Source organism: Pungitius pungitius, chromosome 20 (assembly GCF_949316345.1).
Source record: "Pungitius pungitius chromosome 20, fPunPun2.1, whole genome shotgun sequence".
Classification (NCBI taxonomy): domain Eukaryota; kingdom Metazoa; phylum Chordata; class Actinopteri; order Perciformes; family Gasterosteidae; genus Pungitius; species Pungitius pungitius.
The window spans coordinates 2,191,767-2,212,158 of NC_084919.1; the positions used below are offsets into that span (position 1 = coordinate 2,191,767).

The following is a 20,392-nucleotide window of genomic DNA, read 5'->3' on the forward strand; positions in this document are numbered from 1 at the left end:
GATGGCAAAGAAAAAAGGCCAAAAGACAAAATAAACAAATATAGGTTTTGATTTTATTTACAATAACTTTTCTGTCCTGACGGGCAGTTTACATTATTCGCCAGATTCACACATATACCGAGGCCATGCATGACTCAAACATTACAATTTGGAGTTAAGAGATTGTGTGATGTGACAGATACACACAAGCAGTATGCAATACATGGATTGGTTTTGCTCTGAACAACATACAGCATTCCCATTGCATCATATAAATACATCATGTTAAGATTCAAATGAAGTGTTTCGAGCGTATCGTGCTGACGACCTTCATGCAATAAAAAGCACGAGTTAAACGGGATTCGTAGGAGAGAAGGATATACGTGTTCATTCTGTACACACATCTCAACTCTATTCTAATCGAAGATGAGTGAGGTATTGGTGGTTTTAAAAAACAAACAAACCTGCTTTATCCCCCCCCCCCCCCCCCCCCAATAAGGCTGTGGTATGTACTGTGTGCACGCTGTTGAATAAAACATTCTTCTACTTCCTCAAATCAAGTAGATATAAGAACAAAGAACATAGCACATTCAGTATGCAGCATGTAAAGGACAAGGAAGTGCTTCCACTCTAAATTAAATAAACCCCTCACACGGGCATTTCTTAATGGCAACCTGCACCTCCCCAAATTATCTCTGTGCTGAACCCAAAATAGCAATCAGGTGCTTTTAATCATTGCTATTTGAGACAATGAGAATAACATTCAAGGTAATGGCTACATGCACATGAAATATGAAAACAGCAGAAAGTGAAACAAAAAGAAGCCTAATGCAATGTATTTCCAGTTAGACTTTTACACCCGTAAAATATCAAACGCATTCAATTTGAGAATTGTAAAATGATGCAACGTAAGCCAAATATCACGCAATGTGACCAATAATTCACCCCTATTGTACATGAACATGGCTGCCTTTACGGTTTGGCAAAACATGCACATGTTTCCCCGATAAAAAAAGTACAAATAAAAACTTGTGTAAAGATGCGAGACTATAGACGGATGTTGTAATCGATTAGAGTGCAGGAAGTGATTTTCTTCTCCTGTGAGCAAGTTCTTCAGAGTGATTAAGAGTTTAAGAAAGCTGAAGTCTTGTAACGATCTTCAAACCGACATGATTCTGTTGGACCATCCGTTCCCACCTCGCTCCTCCAACACGTCATCCGTGGGAGTTGGGGGTCAGTCATGAGGAGCTGAGGCCGGAGTCGGACTCCACGCTGCCGGCGCGTTCCTCGGAGGCAACGCAGGAAGCCGTGGAGCAGGGGATGGAGTAGCAGGAGCAGCTGGAGCTGTTGCGGGTCTCCTCTGTGATGACCTCCTGCAGGGTGTGCTGCTCCTCTACCTGGAAGAAGTTCTGCTGCTCTCCGAACTCCTCACAGATACTAAAAGGGGGGGAGGGAGGAGACATCTTTTGTCAGATAGGTGCATGTCGTTGGTGTATAGAACTGCCTGAAAGGTCATTCAAAATTAAAACAGATCCAGCAACTTTCAGCTAATAAAATGTAATAAACCCACACTGATTAGTACAAATCATTATATGGCACATGTATTAGAAAATATATTATATAATTTAACTAATAATCCAGTCAAACTAATAAACACTGTCAGCACTAACTTTGGTCTTATTTTCATTTTTCACATGGAGCTGAAAGAAAAATGGTTGAATATCCGTTGGACAAGATGCAAGTTTACAAATGAAAAAAAAACATTCAGATCACGCTCATTTCATTCATGCAGCCATGTCAATGGAGACGGCACAATCCGCTCCATTCATGTCGGCCCGACAGCACTGGTCACCAGCAGGTCCATGCTCCCAGTCCACTCCCACGTAGAGCAGACCTCCTCCCCAGTGAGCTGTAGATCGTTCCATCCCCGCGCGGACAATGCTGCACTTTGTTGTCCTAAGCTGAAAGCTCTCTTCCACAATGCATTTAGCACAGCTGTGCACAGCAGAGGCTTTACAGTGAGCACGGCTCTGTTCGAGGCCTCCACAAATATTCAAGAATATTAGAAGTGGAACTTTTGATTGATGTTGACATGAGGGGTAACTTTTTTCAAAAAAAATGTTAAAGGCTGTATACAAGAACTGAACACTTTGTTACTAACCATTCAAACTTCCTATTCTAACAGCTTCCTCGCATCAAAGCAGTGAAACTACTCTTCAATCCAACAAAGAACTCGCAGTGCAATGTCTACGAACTTGAATAGCTGCAAATAATCATAATTCTTTGGTCCACAGAGAAGCCCAATGTGTTGAAATAACACAACCTCATGCATGAAAAAAGGCATTCACTTCTGTTTTTGTTCTTCAAAAATGCTCTTAAATGTCTCGAACATCATGCCAAGCATAAAACCAGGAGGCCTTTCACAATTTAAACGGTGATCGGCCGTTAAAAGTGGAGTGACACTAGTCGAAAAAAAACAAACATTGCAACTGACCGATCAAACTGCCATGTTTGGCCCACTCCACAAAAGCATCATTGCCAGTGAAGAGTCAAGTACTGTACAAATATCGAGCCAACAAACAAAAACATCCAGGAACCAGAGACATTACGCGGATCCGAAGAACTTGAGTCAAAATATGGCACCAAGCATTCACATATTCTGTAAGAAAGAGGCACAGTCATAACAACAACAACAACAACAACCTGGAGCTTTTCAGATCGTACATGAAGTTACATATGGAATCTGCAGAATGGGGGTTTTGGGGGGGGGGGTCCGTAAAGCGTGGCTGACAACGCAGCTCCTGCGAGCCCAGAGGGAAAAACCTTCCAGCCCGCGAGCGCATCGGCGCCAGTCACATACAAAGCGCTCGATAAATGATTAAAAAAAAGAAGAACATTTTCATTAAGGGCCGAGCAGTCTGCCAAGGCTCGGTGACATAACCTCGAACCTCGCAGAGCCGATGCCGATAGCAACGGCCCGTTATACAACAGGGAGCGGAGTTGGGAATGCTTAATGGCCGAGGCTGAAACAGGAGACACAACAAGCACAGCGTGTCCTGTACCCAACAAGCACACGCTGGAGCTTCTGACACGATAACAGGAACGGTTATGGAACATGAAAGGCCAGGTGCGTATTTGTTTGTTTTTTTACAAACCGAGCATGTTGACAGGGACTTCATGTCCGAGAGAGTGGGGGTTCTACACTGAGCGGCGCCCACTGGTGGTCCACGCCCATAACACCCACCTATCATAGATGAGGCCGTCGATGCCCTGCTCCCTCAGCCTCCTCCGGTTCTCGTGCTCGTTGTTGTCATCTCCCCAGCTGAACACCACCAGGCCTTTGGACTGGGCGTCCGCGATGTAGGAGCGGTTCTTCAGCAGCTCCTCCGTGTGGCCACTGATGCCCTGAAGGAGACGGGGGAGGGAAATTGGATGTTTGTTGGGTTTGTCGTACTAGTGGTTACTAGTTCAATTTGTATGTGACATGCAGAAAACAAGCCAAACATGTCTCCACGTGGCCTTTAAACCAAAAAGGGGATGTGATCAGATATGCTGCATTAACTGAGTGGAGTTCACCACGTAGGATTCCTTAAAGACAGCTGACACAGCGCTATGCTCGCACACTGGTTTGCTGAGTGGACTGTTTTTTTTTTTTGTACTGACCACAGAGCTCTGAAGCCATTGTGCAAGTCTGGTGCAACACATTCTAATACAAGCTAAATATAGGTGTACGGTTTAGTTACGGATTTCAATACATTAAAATGCTTGTTTTTTGTAACATGGGAACCCAGTCTTCCAATGTTTCTGCTCACCAGAATATTCTCGCTCTGGGCAAAACTAATGGCGATCTGAGTGGACTGGCAGCGGATGTCCATCAGGTCCGTATACTTGTCTGTGATGCCCTGACTCAGGAAGAGGATGGGGTACTTGTTCTGCTTCTGACGCACCCTGAGGGAAAAAAAGAAAGATAAGATGTCAGCAGCCGTTTCTGGTTTTACAATTAAATCTTTACATGCTGCGTTTGCACAGCAAATAAGAATCTAAATTATCTAAATAAACATGCATTCTCTAAAACGTTGACTATTTTCAGTGTGATTGAATGAATGAATGTGTAATTCTGGCAATTTATTCAGAATAATGTCAATAAATGGGATTTGTCTGGAGATTAGGAGACTACTTTCTATGCGTCTTTGTCTCAAGCCTCGTAATCCATCTATGTTATTGTGTCTCTAGATAGTACAGAGTGTCTGGAGCCTTATCAAATATGGGACATCCTTTATCTTCTGTTGAGCATGCTCACATGGTGCAGATGTCCGGGTCGAAGCAGGAGAAGACGATGCGTCTCTTTCCTCCTTTCTGCAGAACGCAGGACAGGATGATGTCGAGATAGGTGTTCATGTTGAAGTAGGAGGACAGGTTGCCATCCCATGAGCCGTCCTATCAATGAAAAAGCATTTAAAAACATAAAAAATGAAAATGAAAATATTCACACTGGACATCAACAGTTCGCTCGAGAAATAAATCCTGTCCTGCGCTAGCCTGGCGTATTTGTGACATAGCGTAGCAGGGATCATCTGGGATCGCCAGTGGAAGATCTCGCTGTGTGTGTGACCCCCCCCTCTGTCACGTCACGTAACGTGAACAGCACTGTACCCACCTTCAACTGGCAGATCCATTTGAGCTCAATGTTGAAGCCCACATGCTCAGGAATAGCCTGGAAGATCTGGAAGAGAGGTGAGGAGGACGCTGTTTATTTTACCAGGACTCTGATGTGGTAAAAGACGATTTGGAGGCTACAATAACCAAACCGTGGTACAAATAAATTTACAATGAAATCAGATGCATGGTCAATTTTTGCAGGCCGTACCAACGACTGAATAGATACTGTTTAATCATCATGAGCATTATGAAGTCATTTACCTGTGAGAGTGAAGGGAAAGGTTGATGCTCATCGATTTCCTCCTCGTCATCCAGCAGATCTGAAGCGGCAAACAGCGGAGCGTTAACGCACGTGTAACACAAACCATCCGCTGTCTCATCACCAGATTCAGTGTCACACATCGCTCTCTGCCGTGATGCAACACACACACACACATTAACGGCAGCCTTAGAGCTACAGTTTCTATGAGAGTTCTGCATGTCAGCGCGAAGCTTTGCAACACGTCGGGACACATTCCAGGGTGATGACACACTAGGTAGGTGCTTACCTTTGTTATCAGTTTCTTTTATTGCAGTGGCATGGACCAGCTGTGAAAAAACACAAGTCGATCATTCAGTGTAATCTTATTACAATAAATCAGTCTATTCTGTCAATCTGTAATTTGTGCACACACAAAAATATACACAAAATAATAAGAAGATTCAAAAAGGTTGTATTTGCAGCCTGTTTATCATTCCAGGCGATTTACCTTCAGAAGTTGCAGCTGATCAAAAGTCAGGTCTTTGACCGGCACCTCGATAAGCTCCAGAGACGTCTTGTCGTTCTTCTGAAGTGGAGAGACAAAGAGAAGGACATTGACTGGAGATCTTTTGTGTGCTCATCAGGTCACGATCAGTTCAGATCCAAAAGGAGAAGTAAAGAAGACACTCGTACGTCTTTCATCAGACTCGACAGGCCTCTCATTGTTTTACCTTCTTGGTGGATATGCAGCACGTCAGATCGTGGTATACGATGGGAACAGCATCCTTGGAGAGGTGAACATCAAACTCTACGTAGGCCGCACCCTGCGAGCACAGGATTGAGACCAATTTGAGTGCGAGGTCACGACACAAGGGTAAGCACTCGCTCAGGCTTTAATCATCTCCGTAACTCACATGCTTGGCAGCGCTTTTGAATGAAGCTATTGTGTTCTCCCTGACTCTCTGGTGCCTGTGAAACACAAACGCAAAAAAAAAAAACGATTTGTTGACACGGAACAGATACGCAGACGTGCCGAGCCTTTGTGACGGGACACACTGTTGCGCCATTAATGATTTCTTTGTGGTTGGCGTTCTCCAAAAAGCCGCTCCCTGGGCGCCAAGCCAGTGACCCACCTGGCTGCATGTGTGCTGCCGGCTCCTCTGTGGCCCACATTCAGAGTGCTTCTTTTCTTCCAGTACTTGGTGAAGGAGGAGCTCATCTCACACTGGTAACCCTGGATGGGCCGGATCACCAGGTAGTCCACTAAAAACGAGACCACAGGGTGAGTCAAACGGGTTCACCAGACACACGCTCACTTTGCTCCAGACAAGAGTGTCAACAACAGATTCATTTACCTCGCACTTTCCCGATGGTCTGTCTGGAATTTCGGCCCATTATGGGCAGCGTGGCCACTCCGTAGTCCTTCCCACTCTCCGAGAAGGAGGAGGAGAGAAGGCAAGCTGTGCCCACGTAACCCGGGAGACCGTCCCCCTGGACCACGTGCTCACCCATATCCTCCTGTGAACAGACATGCCCGATGAAAACAGACACCCAGGGGAGGGGGGAGGGTTTATAACTGGTTTATTTCAGCCAGGTTGCCTCACCTCAAAGAACTCGAAGGTGAGCTCCAGGTTGTACGGGTCCATGCTGTGGATGCTGTACTCGGTCCACTGGGAGGGCTCCAGCGCGTAGCCACATTCAGGCTGAGAGTGGCGCGACTTGTAGCCGTTTGCACTGATCATACTGATCTCCAGAGTGGTGGTCTCCTTGTGCAGAGATGAAGGACTGTGCTCTTCTTGCTCTTCCTCCTCCTCGTCTTCCTCCTCAAATCCCTCTAATGTCAGCTTGATTCTTTGTAGGCAGGTCAGATAAAACACTTGTAAATCCACCTTGTGTCACTTCCAAGAAGAACTTTCATCAGGCGCAGTTAAATTCGACCTTGGTGTGTCATCACTTACCTAAAGCGAGACTTCTTGTATTTCTTCTTGGTGATAGACACCGGAGACGTCTTCGAATAGTGCAGACGCAGGCGAATCTCTGTCTGGCACGTGAGCCACCCAGAGTCAACACAATTCACCCCATCTATAAATAGGAAGGACACAGGCCGGAAGCATGTGAGGACAACGTATCTCCATCAGAGACCTGGTGACAGAAAGGGCCAACTGCTTGTTCCGTTATAAAGAACGAGATCAAAGGCTCTGCGGGACACAACACAGAAAGTGACACAATGCTGCCTCTGGGGATTTCTATTTTCCTAGAGGGATTGCATACATCAGTTAGCAATTTAGTTATTTACAGTACTCTTTGAGATTTTACATTGTGCAAAGCTGAAGGAAAGATCACTTGAGTTAAAGGTTTTATGTTTATCTAAATTTGGGGCTTTAAGTTTGGTGAAAAAAAACAATAACTTACTGTGAATTCCAAAATGTCCATCATCAATATTTTGGTGTGACGCTGCAAAAAAAGAGAAAATGGGCATTAGAAACGTTAGAAAATGCAAAAGCATTTCCTGTTTACACAGAGGATCACAGTTTGCTCTCAACTTCACAATCCGAATAGAATTAAATCAATCAAATAATTAAAAAAAAATAATAATTCTGATTGCTAATGTGTGTTTGTGATTCTAGAACTGCTCAGACCTCAAACAAACACTTGTGGGTAGAGAAATAAAGACTGGGGGGCCATGACATCCGGTTGCAACCCGTTTACCATTCAAGCTCATTTAGAATGAGCTTTGTCCAGTGGTGGGGGCATCATTACAAATATGCAACATTTTAAAAATGGATGCTGTGCATAGCGAGACATTTTAGTGCATTGAGCTGAATCAATAATCATTTGTATAGTCGCAGCGATAGCCCTCTGAACAGGAACCCAACCGTGAGGTTGCTGGTGTTCAGCCAACACGCTTTGGCTTTAATCCATGACAGGTTGACAACATGGCCTACGACATCTGCTGCATTGCAGTGTTTCTTCTACAGCTCATATATATATATATATATTATAGAGAGAGATTTTTCTAGAAAACGGCGTCCCTGCTCTTTGCCAAATATGCAAGAATCTCCAACGTCTACATATGAATTACAGATGGAAAAAAACGTTTCCCAAAATAAGTTCCACAAAAAGGTCATATTTGACTAACTGAATTAGAAACATTCTTAATCAGATTTTTTTTTAAAACTGTCCCTACATTAACGATCATTCTGTGATTAACAATTAAATGATTGCACTGTCTGCCCCCCCCCCCCCATCAGTCCCTCATCTGAGCTAACAGCTTATGATCATGTGTGTAAGACACACACATGCTAATCTTCAGGGGACTCTCGCTGATCATGTCCGACATCGACCCCAAGATCTTGAAGTTTTATCTCACAAATGAAAAAATGGCCATAACACTACGCTACACATTACGCTTCCCATAATGGTCCGACAATAAAAAACAGACGGCTGAGTCACGGTGAGAATTTGCCATCACAAAGGCAACTGTAACATACTGTGCCAGCGGAGGGAATGGGAAGTGTTGTGTTATTTCCCCAAACCCAACTACAACGTGCAGCACTTTTTCTTCTTTTCTCATTCTATACCTGTGGGGCTCATCATGCGGGGCTGTTGATGGGTCTCCCACATATTGACTAGCACTTGACGGGGACCCCCTGCGTTCTGCAATTCCAATGTTGGGTACAATGTTAGGATTCTCAAATCAGACACATTGCCATAAGTTTCAGTCTCAATAAAGCCGCTGTTGGGAGTGTCAGAAAGGATTTAGAGCTGGCATAGTCACCAATCCCCATCTGGGGCAGTCAGTCGCCCTGGGTGAAATCTGAAAAGTGGAGTTGTTAGTGAAGAGAGAAAAAAAAAAAAAGGGCTTGAGTTACACATTGAGGTAAAGGCGTCATCAACTTTAACGCCAATATGGTAGTAGCATCACATTCTGCCTTTTAATTATATCAATATTGATTTGAACGGTATTTGGCTCTAATGGAAACCAACACTGCTCAAGCCTATAATTGTGAAAAACATGATCAAGTTGAAAGTTGGATTGCTGCCTCAAAATAAAATGCCACATGAGTAACCTTAGATTCTTAAACTTTCAAGCTCAACCCTGATTCCATGAAGAGATCAAAACCGTGGCGAATGGTAACATCCTGAAAGCCGATCACAGGTTTCAATTCAGAGCCAAAAGCTTTACGGAAGTCAGGCCTCTCCCAAAGAGCAAAAACAGGAAAACCAGTCAGAGCAGGCTTCTGATCTCATGCAACATAAACCCACCCGTACTTAAGCGATAAGGTACGAGAGGCAGTGCTGCACCGCCAATAAGTCGGCCAAATCTGAACTACAATATAATGCGCATCACATTTCAGTAGAAAATAGTCCCCGTACGTGCGGCTGTGCTGCTATGCAACAGACAAACAGTAACTTGGCATTTGTTAGCCTAGCACCAAAAGTTGGTTGGTGATCAGCCAGGAGATCGACCTTATTTTTGTGCGTCGACTGAAAACAACGCAGGTCTCCTTGCTGGATCTAGCACCATCTCATTCCTTCACGTTGCGCACGACGTCCACCTCAATTGTCCGCTCTGGCTAAAAGGTGACCTAAATCTGTTGCATAAGCTACCATTGCCCTAAATTGGTTATTTGTGACGTCTCTTTTTCCCGGTAATCGCCACTTAGCTAAAAACGGAAATGAAAACTGTTGGGCAAAATCAAAAAAAAAAAAATCTTTGAGAGCACACGGATATGGAACCTTCAGGTCAATGTAAACAGGTGTACAGTTCTTTAATGGCTCGATACAACACACCCCGTGACTCAATGTCAACCAATCAGAATGCTTGATTGCATCTACCCGCGTTAGCAGATAATACTCAGGGACAGCCTCACATTTTTCTGTCCCTTTCTTTTCAAGATGGGGTCGGCTATTCCACAACAACGCCCCGAAGGCATTGACATAGGTATGAAAAGAAATGACACTAAATCTTTGTGATCCTTGCGTTAAACTGTATCAAGATCTGGAGAGTTGAAACTCAGTAATTGGAAGACATAAACTAGCAGAACACGTCTCCCCGTCGCTGTTGACGAGCTGCAACAGGATAAGTATTTCAATTTGCAATTTTGTCCCCTAGCTGCTCCCATGAAAAATGATTGATCACAGCAGATTATCAAATCAGTCATTTATTTTAAGGCTAACATGATTAGGAATACAGGAGTGTCTGCTCACCTTTGACTGCAGAAAGAAACCTTTGAGATAGCGATACTTGGACACAACTCCTTTAGGCATGGAGATCGTTGTAGTCCATATTTTTCTGTCCGGGGGTTAAACACAATACGTTAGTATTTCAAACTCTTTTCGCCGGAAGAGGAAGACCATGAGTTAAAAATGTGTTTGCAACAACATACTCATCGCCCCCATCAGGGAGCAAAATCACGGCATTCTGATAGCTCCAGCTTCCCAGGGCTTCGCAGCTGCCAACAACTGCAATCACCTCACCTAGGAAAATCATCAAGACGTTACTTCAGCAGCACAGTTGATTCATTAAAAAAACTACAATATTATTAAATATTTAAATTCGAAATGACTTGTCAGAATCCTAACTCCATTGCAGTCTAAATTGTGAGGGGGCAATATAGAATAGGACAGAGATATTGTGGCAACACTACAAAGGAAAGACCTCCATACCTGAGGACGTTTCGCCTCTGACAGCTAAGGTCACCTGGGTGGTCTCCATGGCGGACACAGGCACACACAGCAGGAACCAGCTGAAAGACAAACAAACAGATTATATTAAGGTCGCGTTCGGCTTGACTAAAGTCTCACATTCAACCACGCAGTTCACGTGATTCACACAAGACGACAAAGCATCCTTCTGTGCAAACTATTAATTGTGGCAGCTTTCATAACTAAAAAAAAGTGCTTTAACCTAAAAGGTAATTATGCTAACTAATAGCATTTGTTGTTGACCCGTTTAAGGAAAGTAACAAAATATTAACGCTAAAAAAACAACGTAAGAAGTCTACTGGCTAGCTAATTAACTTAATATCCCGCTAACGAATATTTCGACCAGTTAGCTAAATAGCAGCGATGGCGGCTACCTTCTTGACTTTGGCAGCTAGCAAACGTTGTGTAACGTTAGCTGTTAGCGATCTTGAAGATGGAGGGTACACAATGTACCAGGTTCAGCTATCCCGCAGAGAGGCATCGGTCTAACGTTACGGTTTGCGACGGCATTAAGTCCAGGTGTGTCACCACTAACGATACAAAGCCAGACGCTAGCTAGCTAGATATTCCGGCGGCAAAAATAACGCCTTTAGGAACGGAATTATTAACAACATAGATAGTATAGTCCCAAACTATCGAAAGGGAAAACAAACTGTCCCCGACAAAGGAGCTTACACAATGGAGAAGCTACACGACACGGCATCAAGTTTGATAGCACGGACAGCGGGACTTCCGGTACATAATTTCAAAGTAAAGTTATGTGACGTTGTTCGACGCGTTGAGTCACGAGTTAAGAAAACAATATTGGTAGTACATTTAACCAAAGGGTGGTTCCGTACGGTTACATGAACAGTTTTTGTGTGATCTGTAATTGCCATAATTTAGCGAGGGAAAATAAAAACAGTTAAACGCACCACTCCAACAACAAATACGACATACATACCGCCCCTAGGTTATAAAGGACTGGTTTTGATTAAGGTCATACAACGTGGGATTTGTGAATATAATTATTCAATTTGCACTGACTGCGTGCCTTCACCTTCGGCATTTCAACTCCGTCTCCCGCATTTAACCGTTTTATTTTGAATGTACAATCGCCATATGCCGTAACGTGTCGTAACTTCCGCCCGGTAACTTGACGGGGCCGGCTCATACCGCTCTGCTCCGGATCCCGGGTGGCGTGTCAGTTAGCCGCATTAACGTAAACACATGAAATGAACCCAAATACTACCCGAAGGCGCATGCTAAACAAAGACAAAACAACGCCAAAACAAGGAAGTCATGCTTTTAAACGTAGTCCTGTTAGCAAACAGGTTACAACAAAAACGAGGCAATTAATAAAACGTTTGACGAATTATTTAGCAACATAAATCCCATTCGGCGTCTATTACTGCAGTAAAAAAAAGTCAAAATATAAATCCAAATATTGCTGTTCCTTCATCCATTCCGCCTTTCACGACCAAATGTAATAATAAATAAATAAGTAAAAGCCGCCCCAGGAATGTCAACAGAAATGACTTTGCGTCGAGGTCACTTACCGTCAGTAGAAATCGATGTTCATGTTGGGTGAAATCATGAGTTGTGATGAAGAGAAGGACGGAGTTGTCAGTTGAGAAGGAGGGAGTGTTTCTGAGCCAAGAGCCTCATCCCGGGACTGTGGGCCGTAAACCGGCTGATTTCCATAATATATCTCACAATAACAAGTCGACGAAGGGCGTCTTGTTCTCAAGCAACCCGTTTCCACAGCTCAAATGTGACTTGAAGACCTGCAGCTCTAAGGCAAGTGTAATCATGATAATTAAAAAAAAATGTTTTAAAAAAGCAGTTGATCTACCCACATCATTTTTGGTGCGTTGCTGTTGTGTGATGAGAGGACGATGTCAGGTTACTTCTCCATCTGACAGTCACTCCAGCCAGCTGCCACCACGTTGGGCCTCTTGAGCTCCACGAGGTGCCTTGCTCCAGGGAACTTCAAAGGGGGGGCCGTACTGTGCACCAGTTATGGTTGACAAAACCATAACAAACCCTCACCCCCCACCCATTTGAATGAAGCTGCAAAATAAACCCGGTGACCCTCCAATGCACTCAAGCAGGGGTTCCCACCGAATCCCCAAATTTGGCCCGTAGCCCCCTCCAGTGTTTAAAGGAACTCGATGCAGGCGAGGAGGAAAAAGCGTTGCAGTGTAAACAAGAGTAAATCAAACACCACGATCAAACACCACGTGGGGGGGGGGGGGGGGGGCCTTCAGTTTTGTCATCCCTTGCTTGCAATGTGCCCTTTAAAGTCGTGTGAAGTCTTCTGATGAAATCCGGGGGTTTAAGGGGTTCCTTTTTTCCCACTAATGAGTACAACCGGAAACAATGAGAGCTTTCATTTGGGCGGATGAGCTGTTTCCAAAAGTTGGCTTCCTTCAGTCTAGCCCCCCCCTCCGGCCTCGTTAATGAAAACCTCGCATGTGAGGACTCGATGAAAGAGCCGAGGGAAACGCAGAGACATCCTGATGAGTGAAGAGGGACTGCAGCATTATGAATATTTCAGGATATTTCTGAGCTGCGGTGCTCCCATCGCAGACTCTCACCCCCAAAAACACGCGCATCTCCGCCATTGTTGTGGGTTGATTACGGAATAAGAGTCCCTGCAGGCTGAAGCAAAGTCACCAGAATTACAGTTGATGTCGTGTCGGATAACCTGAATAATTCATGGTAGAACTTAATCATCATCATGAAATATTATGGTTTGGTACGGCCACAACATTGATCACAATCGCTTCTGGAAGGCTCATTCACAGGTAAATAGTGCCTTTTAATGGGTTATGGTCACAAACTTTATATGACACAAAAAAGAGCAGGAAAACACTGAAGAAGGCACAACAAACAGATTAAACGCAACATTTCAATTCCACACAAAGAACTTTAAGTACGCAGAATCCGTGAACGTTTTATCCGAGATAAACTTTTCTGATAATTAAACTGAGAATAGAAAAATAACGGCTGTTGATATCGAAACTCAAATGTGCCCAAATTGTGAGAAGTCCCACGGGAGCAGTTTTCACACATCACTCCGTCACATGGATGAACGTGGGAACCGCTCATGCGCCCGAGCTGTGTTTACACCATCAGCAGCGGCGTGCAGAGTTTGATCCCCACCTGCTGGCAACGAACACACAACACCTCCATCGTGTCTTCTGTTTGTCTCTCTTCCCGTTCTCCCTCTGTAACGAACGCTCTGAAGCGCCGACCAGAAAGTGTCTGAAAGCTGAGGGCGACCGGTGAGATCGTGTGGATTTCACAAAAGAGGAAATAAAAGCAAATTCCTTCAAAGCTGAATTCTTAGGATAAAAATAAAACCCGTGGTGGTACATTTGAAGCCTTCTGAGAGGAGAAATAACTGAGTTGGCCTCATCGTTTTGCCGTTGAAATGCAGATATACTGGCACAGTGCTACCTGTGAATAACACGTGTCCACCTGCCTGTCAGAGCTGGGGGAGGAAATTAATTCTGAGGCAATGAGATGAAGGCGCCGGGGTCAAAAAAAGACGGATTGAGGTGGTTTGTTATCTGCGTTTGAAGGAAACACAATAACAGCCCGGGGGTTGCTGCTGTAGCTGTTTAAGAAGATGGGGGCTGTGTGATAACACACTTATCCACCGGCCAAATTTAATTTCCTCCGAAAGAGGAGGATGAAGAACCTATTTCTCGAGTTTTTTCCGTGTGTGTGTGTGTGAGCAGAAGAATTCTGAGTAACGGCGGAACACAACAACACTTTAATTGTCGAGTAGTTCTCTTTTAACTGATGTTGAAAAAATGTGTATATCTCTCAAAAATAATAGTGAATAGCATTGTTTGCGTAGCATTGTAAAAAAAACTATGACTGCAGTTTTCAGCCAGTAAATATTCATAAACTTGTAATCACGAAGAGAAGAGATACTCAACACAATATTTCTGATGCCCCCTAACAAACAATAGCAACAGCTGCACAAGTCACATAGTGGTGGAGGGGCTTATGTGAGGAAATGCATTAAAATGCATCGGCCTTTCATCCCAAATTTAAATTCTTAATTTGTGTAACAGAAAACGGTCCAGGCTGTTTCCCTTCTGAGACGCTACCTCCACCTCAGACCTCACAGAGCAGAGAGTTCATCCGGGCCTCTGAGGGGCCGCTCACTCTGCGGCGCGTCGCTGCCCTCCGGCACGCAGCCGGATCCGCTACCCGCCCACGGGCAGAACGGCACGTGGCGAACCCAAGACTGGGACGAGAGGCGGGACGTGATGCCCAACGGGAGGTCGTACACCTGATCAGTTCCCGCGGCGTAGGTAGAGTCCTCGGGGTCCCCTTTGTCCCAGGCCAGTAGGCCGCGCTCACGTTTGGTTCCTTGGACAAGAGTGTGGGGGGAGGGGGGGGGGCATTAGAAAGACCTTTAGACCACAGTAACATATACTTTAAAGAACTGCAGGCTGTCTGGTTCAATGTCAAACTTCAACAGTTCAGCTTACCCGGAATTGTGTTATCCAGGAAGAAGCCCAGAACTCCCCCCACAAACATATTTGTGGTCAATAATATGCGTAACACTTGGTCCACCTCTTTAACACCTGCATTAAACACACGGGGCAGGAGAGAGAAACCTTTAGGTCCTATACACTCACAATACTTTTATAATTATAATCTAATAAAAAGCGTGAATGCAAACCGCTGAGCGTAATGACATTTTCTATTAGGTACCTGTTTGCAACAAATCCGGATTCTTCGTTATAAAGTTCGGAATGACGAGTGCAGTAAACATGGAAAAACCAAAAACAAATATATTCCTGGAGGAATTCATGTCTGTGGACTAAAATCACATGTGTCAGCAAAACAGTGACAAAGCATTTGGAAACAATCCAGGGGAGTAGGGAGTCATATATTACCTGCATGTAAGAGACACCTGCTGCTGTTATGACTCCAAACATGATCAGGAACATCCCGCCCATCACAGGGGTTGGGATGGTGGTGAAGATGGCTCCAATTTTACCCAGCACCCCCATAAAAATCATGAAGACTCCACTCACCAGGATCACCACCCGGCTGCCCACCTGCAGGCAGACGAACAAGTAGACGGAAATATGAGAGTGCATTCTTCTCAGTTCCTCTAAATCTAAATAAAGGTTATACTGCAGGGTTTTGTAGATGAACATCTCCTCTTACCTTAGTGATCCCCAGGGCCGCCACATTCTCACTAAAGGATGTAGTGCCGTTGCCTGTGCCAAGGCCCCCTGCCAACAAGCTGCCGAGCCCTTCGACAGCAATGCCCCGGCTGATGGCGTGCTTCGGGGGAGGAGGGGCCCCTGACAGCCTGGCGCACGCGTGGTAGTCGCCCACCGACTCAGCCATGGAGCACACGATGCCAGCCATCATCCCAAACACACCTGCCAGGCTCACAGCTGGCATGCCCCACTGTCCTGTTCGGAAACCGCACATTATTGGCCGTTAAATTGGCCTATGAATGCATCCGAATACCTTCCCCTTCCCATTGCTCCTTGACACTTGAGGCTGGAACCTACCGGGATAAGGTAACGTGAACCAGGAAGCCTGGTTCACCACATTGCCCTTCACATCGGTGCGTCCCAGGTGGCCGTACTGCGCCGGGTCAGACGGCAGGACGTCAGAGATCGTGAGGAGGTAGCAGACGAACCATGACACCGCTATGCCCAGCAGAATCTAACAAGACATCTTAGTGATAGCCAATTTCCCGAAGGGCCAAAATGAACAAGAACAATTTCCATACAACCCACAGGCATTGTCTGGAAGATGTACAACTTTGAGGTGTGCAGTTTCTTGGCTCGGCTGTACGCAGGAACGGGGATTGGCGTGCGACGGAGGTACTGGGAGAACAGGACGATCAGCGCCGTGGTCCTGTGTGTAAGCAATGACAGGCTAATACAGTGCTGGTTCACGCGGTGAAGACATTTCCCCTCCAAGGGGAGTTTACCGACGCTTCACGTACATAGCAGAGATGCCCCAATGGCTGCCAACCTTGGCTCCGACCGAATCGTACAGTGACAGGCCTATGAGAGAGACCGTGGGGGCAATGGTTAAGGGGCCAACGAAGCGCATGAGGAAGCCGACGAGGCCGGAGAAACCGATCAGGATCTGGAGCAGAGAGGCCACCATGATGGAGCCCTGCAGCTGTGCACAGCACCAAAATAAGATCATTTGCATCAATGACACCACTCTCTCTTTCTCTCTCTTTCTTAGAGCAACAGACCACAACCCCAACATGATGAATCATGAGCTCTACGGTGGTGCCGTTTCACGTCAGTTGGTTGAATGCGCGTCGTTCGTGCCCGGCTCACTGTTCTCATGCGGGTCTGCCACACTTCTACGAAGAGAGGGGAGGAGGTGTCGACCAGACTGGCGTTCTGCGTCCACGTCGGGCACTTCCACTCCGGCATGGACAACATGGCCATCGACGGGGTCAACAGAGCAAAGGTGGCCCCCTGTAGGATGGGAAGCCTACAAGTGTGACGTAAACAGAAAGCCCGTCACACGAATGAATTATACCCATTCTAATGTAAGAGAGCAACAAAACAGCTCACTATGGCATTCAATCGAAATGTTTCCTTCCATTTTACTTTCAGTCTCAAATTTGTGTTGCTTAAAGTTGACCAAAATATTGTGTCAAATAACATGCACAATAGTAAGTTATTCTACAAGGCATCACCTGCTAACATAAGCTTGCAAACATCCCAAACTGAAGAAAAGAGTTAGATACAAGACACTATAGCAATCCGACATGGTGCTTACACATCTCCATCTTGGTGACAATTGGTGTATTTCTTGAGAAAACTTAAGCCAAATTCCTGTGCCAAATTCACAATCCTTTTGAGAGAGGAGCCATAGAAAGCCTCCTGCTTGGAGGTGTTGCAAACTGGCACGTGACGTATAGGACACTGGGGCTCCTGTGATTAAAACCACCCAGAACATCATTAGATACCCATCTGTCGAGCAACTGTGGCATTGGAGATAAGAGTTGCCTTCGAAAGAACCCAAAGGATATTAAAAGACAAAATTTCCTCCACAGCCACGACCTGTTCACCTTGCTGCCATGATGCAATAGGCAAGTATCCGCTGCTGGACCATCAGAGTCCAGAGCAGCTCGGTCTCCAGACTGTTAAACACTCTAATATAAATATAAAGGTCTAAAGGTCTAAATATTTTAGACCTTTTTTTGTTTTATCTTATGCGAAAATACGGGGGAAAAGGCATTCCTTTGTGAGAGCTGTTCAAAATGATTTCGTGAGAACATTCCGATTAAACCATCGAGTAAATGTGGCTAAAAATAAAAAAACAGCCGTTTGTCACACCTTTGTTGACATAAATATACTAATATTATACAATAGACCTGACGCCGAAGGTGACCTGCAGCAGGGTGATCAGGCCGCTGGCGAAGAAACCCGTGTTAATGAGCTGACTCTGGGTCAGGGTGTCGTGCTGCAGGCACAGCCCCTCCGACAGAATGAGGGGGACCGAGGTCATCGCTCCCAACGATGTCAGGTAATGCTGAGGCAGAGGAACAGGTGATGAGCATGAATAGAATTGGCGGTATCGATGACATTGTTGAAAAATGCTGTTCCATAAATAAAGCCAATTCTTTTCCCATGGTTGCTAGAAACAATGAACAAGGTGCATTTACTGTATGTGACGGCTGCAAAATGCAGCAAAAACAGACATGTGACGTCCCTTGTCGTACCTGAATGGCTAGAAAAATGCAAAGGTACCAGGGGGGAACGTCAGTCACACAATAAGTGGGTTTATTTCCATCTTCCTCTGTTTCGCAGCTGCTCCCACGTGTCTCTGTTGCTCTTTGTTGATCACTGTCATCCATCTGCAGTGCCATTGAAAACATGCATACTTCAGCTGCTGCAACAAAGTACACAGTCATGAATTCTCGTACATGAAAAACGAAATATGCAAAATAGCAGTGTGTGCTGTGGGGCACTGGGCTGTGCGAGAAGAATTTTAGGAGAAGTTGCAGAACTTTGGAAACTCCTGCTGTGAATTAGGATCAACAAAACTAAGCGAAGATCAATCCTCACTGTTATACAAGATACGAAATGAATACAAAAATACTTGACAATGACAAGGCATAATCTACCCAAATAGATGATGTACTTACATCAAATACAACATTGTGGGGTCCATTACTTCCCTTCCCCGAAGCCATTGCAACTTCACTGCAAGATTTGGGATTCTCAAGGTGGAATTGTTCCAAAAAGGTGGATGTAAAGTGAACAGCCAGGGACAAAATACAGTACAACACATGTAATACAGTGTTTGTTCATCTAAGGACAAAGTTCAGCTCCCTTATCAGTTGCACATTTTACGTTAATATGTTATTTATTACTTTGTCTCAGTTTGAAACACAACCAGTCAGGATAAGCTGCACTAAAAGATACAATTATGGATAAACGGATTAATAGATATATTTAAAACATTTGATGGATAGTTTATAAGGGTCTCTAGAGATGGAAAGGAAGTGGCTTACTTTTAAGCTATTTTACATCAATTTAATTAATTAATACTGAGGAGAAAAAAAAAGGAAAGAAAACTCTCAACCAAGAGATCAGAGAGAAATCTGACGGGTCGTATTTAACGCTTGGACCTCGAACTGTCACATTTGACAAGACACAATTAGGGAGATGGTTAGATGAAGAGATCAGGGCCTTCAAAGGGAGGCTCTGTCCCTCACTGGGAGTCGGGAGAGAACGCGGAGGATTGATCCCATCTCTTTGTGTAAAGCGGATGAACGCGTCACGGCAGACGAGCACCACGGGAAACTGCAGTTTCATAAAAGAAAAGGATGCTAAACAATTAAAGTGCAGCGACAGGTTTCGCACGCATTGCCCCCCCCCCCCCCCTTCCGTTGTTCTGAGGCTCTCCTGCTCTCCATGAGATCAATCAGTGACACCGCAAGCAGTTCCACGGGAAAGAACAGGGTCAAACTGACATTATCCGGCTCAAAGTACTGGGGAACCGGTCGAAACGAGGAAGGGACACTGAGATACTCTCCCTCTCTCTCTTTTGTGATAATGCCAATGTGTGTGCAGCGGGGCTTTGCACTTGGGGAGTCATTTACTTTCTAAAAGGACGCTTTGCAGAGCTCCACATCTTAACATCTAATGGCTGCGACGTGGACACCATTAATCCCCCTCCAACGTTTCCATGGATGATGCAGCTTTATCATTTTAAGACCTAAGCAGGCCGTCTTTTAAAAAAAAATGTTTGGAGTTTAGAGAAGATGAGATGTTGGCTCTGCTGCTCATTAGAGCCAAGAGGTTTACTGCAGAAGCATTCGTCTTTGTTCCACTGGGCAACTGCTTCCCCCGCTAATGCAAACTGGACATGTGACCCGGAGCAATAACGCCCCCCTGAGTCACGACTCATATATAAATATATATATATATATATATATATAAAACTATATTTTTTCACTCTATTTGGACAGCAGAGGAGTGATATATACAGCTCTGGTTAGCGACCTGTCAATCACAAAGGTAGACCCGCCTCAAAGCGCCCCTTATTTTCTACATGACTCTGAATGGAACATAAGTTTTCGTCATGCTGTACAGAATAAATTACGTTAAAAAAAGACTTCTTTTTTGCATCCGCCCCCCCTGATGGTCCGTAGCGATGCAACTTTAACGACACACCGTGCACAGTGTTCCCTTTAGAAGAGAGTCTCCACGTTTGTGTGTTTGTGTGACAGTGTTGTTATGTCAAAAGGCTTCGTTGGGTTTTAGTGCCGCGCCATCGCCTCTCACGAACCTC

The 20,392-nt window shown here is 45.0% G+C and overlaps 2 protein-coding genes across 9 annotated transcripts; both read right to left on the reverse strand.

The window, feature by feature from the left end:
• Positions 1-31: 31 nt before the first annotated feature.
• Positions 32-12,491, reverse strand: gpcpd1 (glycerophosphocholine phosphodiesterase 1). 6 transcript variants are annotated; one of them, XM_037449018.2, is made up of 20 exons: positions 12,127-12,491; positions 10,550-10,629; positions 10,270-10,360; positions 10,091-10,175; positions 8,461-8,536; positions 7,292-7,333; positions 6,838-6,961; positions 6,484-6,730; positions 6,235-6,397; positions 6,013-6,142; positions 5,794-5,848; positions 5,611-5,703; positions 5,388-5,465; positions 5,187-5,226; positions 4,900-4,958; positions 4,637-4,702; positions 4,280-4,416; positions 3,792-3,927; positions 3,224-3,384; positions 32-1,416 (listed from the first exon to the last, which is right to left on the reverse strand). In XM_037449018.2, the coding sequence occupies exons 2-20, from the start codon at positions 10,596-10,598 to the stop codon at positions 1,218-1,220; spliced, it is 2,031 nt and encodes a 676-aa protein (XP_037304915.2). In that variant the 5' UTR covers positions 10,599-10,629; positions 12,127-12,491; the 3' UTR covers positions 32-1,217. The 6 variants fall into 6 exon arrangements, with proteins under 6 accessions (XP_037304915.2, XP_037304914.2, XP_037304917.2 ...); XM_037449017.2 differs by lacking the exon at positions 12,127-12,491 and adding an exon at positions 10,963-11,315; XM_037449015.2 differs by lacking the exon at positions 12,127-12,491 and adding an exon at positions 2,589-2,638 and having other exon boundaries at positions 1,222-1,416.
• An 875-nt stretch (positions 12,492-13,366) lies between these two features.
• LOC119195155 (solute carrier family 23 member 1-like) lies at positions 13,367-18,904 on the reverse strand. 3 transcript variants are annotated; one of them, XM_037449869.2, is made up of 12 exons: positions 18,741-18,904; positions 18,315-18,449; positions 17,967-18,124; positions 16,918-17,077; positions 16,569-16,750; positions 16,357-16,477; positions 16,126-16,282; positions 15,770-16,023; positions 15,493-15,657; positions 15,308-15,416; positions 15,082-15,177; positions 13,367-14,959 (listed from the first exon to the last, which is right to left on the reverse strand). In XM_037449869.2, exons 1-12 carry the CDS (start codon positions 18,786-18,788, stop codon positions 14,709-14,711), a joined length of 1,836 nt encoding a protein of 611 aa, XP_037305766.2. In that variant the 5' UTR covers positions 18,789-18,904; the 3' UTR covers positions 13,367-14,708. The 3 variants fall into 3 exon arrangements, with proteins under 3 accessions (XP_037305766.2, XP_037305768.2, XP_037305767.2); XM_037449871.2 differs by having other exon boundaries at positions 18,315-18,481; positions 18,741-18,901; XM_037449870.2 differs by having other exon boundaries at positions 18,315-18,484; positions 18,741-18,815.
• Between the last annotated feature and the right edge of the window lie 1,488 nt (positions 18,905-20,392).